The 1,586-nt window shown below is 51.6% G+C and overlaps 1 protein-coding gene across 1 annotated transcript; it reads left to right on the top strand.

Annotated features, from left to right (window-relative positions):
- Nucleotides 1–3: 3 nt before the first annotated feature.
- Nucleotides 4–1,010, top strand: LOC104860377 (protocadherin alpha-3; the record flags this gene model as incomplete). The annotated part of the gene is given in 3 exon segments (XM_010621542.2): nt 4–409; nt 412–620; nt 622–1,010. Coding segments are annotated over 3 exon segments (942 nt in total), but the record flags the coding sequence as incomplete, so codon positions are not given.
- Nucleotides 1,011–1,586: the final 576 nt, after the last annotated feature.

The raw sequence follows: 1,586 nt of genomic DNA, 5'->3' as shown, positions 1-1,586 counted from the left end.
TCGCCCTCGCTGTGGACCACGGCCACCGTGTCCGTGGAGGTGGCCGACGTGAACGACAACGCGCCGGTGTTCGCGCAGGCCGAGTACACGGTGTTCGTGAAGGAGAACAACCCTCCGGGCTCCCCCATCTTGACGGTGTGCGCGCGCGACGCGGACGCGCAGGAGAACGCTCGCGTGTCCTACTCGCTGGTGGAGCGGCGGGTGGGCGAGCGCGCGCTGTCGAGCTACGTGTCTGTGCACGCGGAGAGCGGCAAGGTGTTCGCGCTGCAGCCGCTGGACCACGAGGAGCTGGAGCTGCTGCGGTTCCAGGTGAGCGCGCGGGACTCTGGTGCGCCTCCCCTGGGCAGCACGGTGACTGTGCAGGTGTTCGTGCTGGATGAGAATGACAACGCGCCCGTGCTGCTTCCACCTTGAGGGGTCAGAAAAACTATAAGGTGTTGGAATTAGTGCCAGTGTCAGTGCGCCCGGGCCATATATTGACGAAAGTTTGGGCGGTGGACTTTGACTCTGGCTGTAACACGTGGCTGTCTTATGAACTCTTATCCGGGCCTGCCATTGTGTGCAGCCCGTTCCGCGTGGGGCTGTACACGGGCGAGATCGGCAAGACACACGCTGTGGACAAAGGTGGACAGTCCGGGCCAGTTCCCGCTGGTGCTTGTGAGGGACCATGGGGAGCCGGCACTGAAGGCCATGGCCACCCTGCTGGTGTCTCTGGTGGAGAGTAGCAAAGTGGCTAATGCTTTATCTGTAGCGTCCATGAGCACCGTGGGTGGGAAGATGACACTACTGGGTGTGAACGTGTATCTAATCATTGCTATTGGTGTGGTGTCCAGCCTGTTGGTGCTCATGCTGTTGCTGTACACAGTGCTTCAATGCTCTGCGGCACCCACCAAGGAAGGGAGCATGCCAGCGAAGTGCATGCTGCTGTGCTGGAGCGGTGGGTGCTAGCAACAGAGACGGCAGAGGATGTGCTCTGGGGAGGGTCTGCCTCATGGCCTTCTGACCCAATCTTTTGCAAATTTGAGAGGATTGCTTATCTTCTCCGTGTGAAGTAATTGATATAATTTAAGGGTATTTTTTTTCTCTTAGTAACTTGCTTTTAGGTAATAGTCATGTCCTATTGTTAATTTTCTTTGTAATCTTTATAATGGTATACTTTATAACATCTCTTCTCTGTTTTAGTCGTTCTCATTTTGAATTTTATGTATTACCCAACACGGATGAATTAGGTAGATATAATGGAGATCATAGATCACAGTTTAAAATTCTTTTTGATTTTATCTATGAATGATTGGCCTTGAAGAATAGTATGTTACTTCAAAAACAATTTAGGTGTTTGTTAACTCAAATTAAAAAATGTGATCATAGTTTCAGGATTACAGGCAAATTACAAGGATGGTTAAAAAAATATCTAGGTACCTTTAGCTAGATTCATTGTTTCTCGTGTGCTGGGGCTATTAAAATAGCCTCCTTAAACTGGGTGTGGTGGTGCACACCTGTAATCCCAGCACTTGGGAGGCTGCGGCAGGAGGATCTCTGTGAGTTTGAGACCAGCCTGGGCTACATAGTGAGTTCCAGGTCAGTCT

Source organism: Fukomys damarensis, unplaced genomic scaffold (assembly GCF_012274545.1).
Source record: "Fukomys damarensis isolate Sample0158 unplaced genomic scaffold, DMR_v1.0_HiC HiC_scaffold_19061, whole genome shotgun sequence".
Taxonomy (NCBI): Eukaryota; Metazoa; Chordata; class Mammalia; order Rodentia; family Bathyergidae; genus Fukomys; species Fukomys damarensis.
Note: the sequence above shows the minus strand (reverse complement) of the source record. Positions and strands in the feature narration are given on the sequence as shown.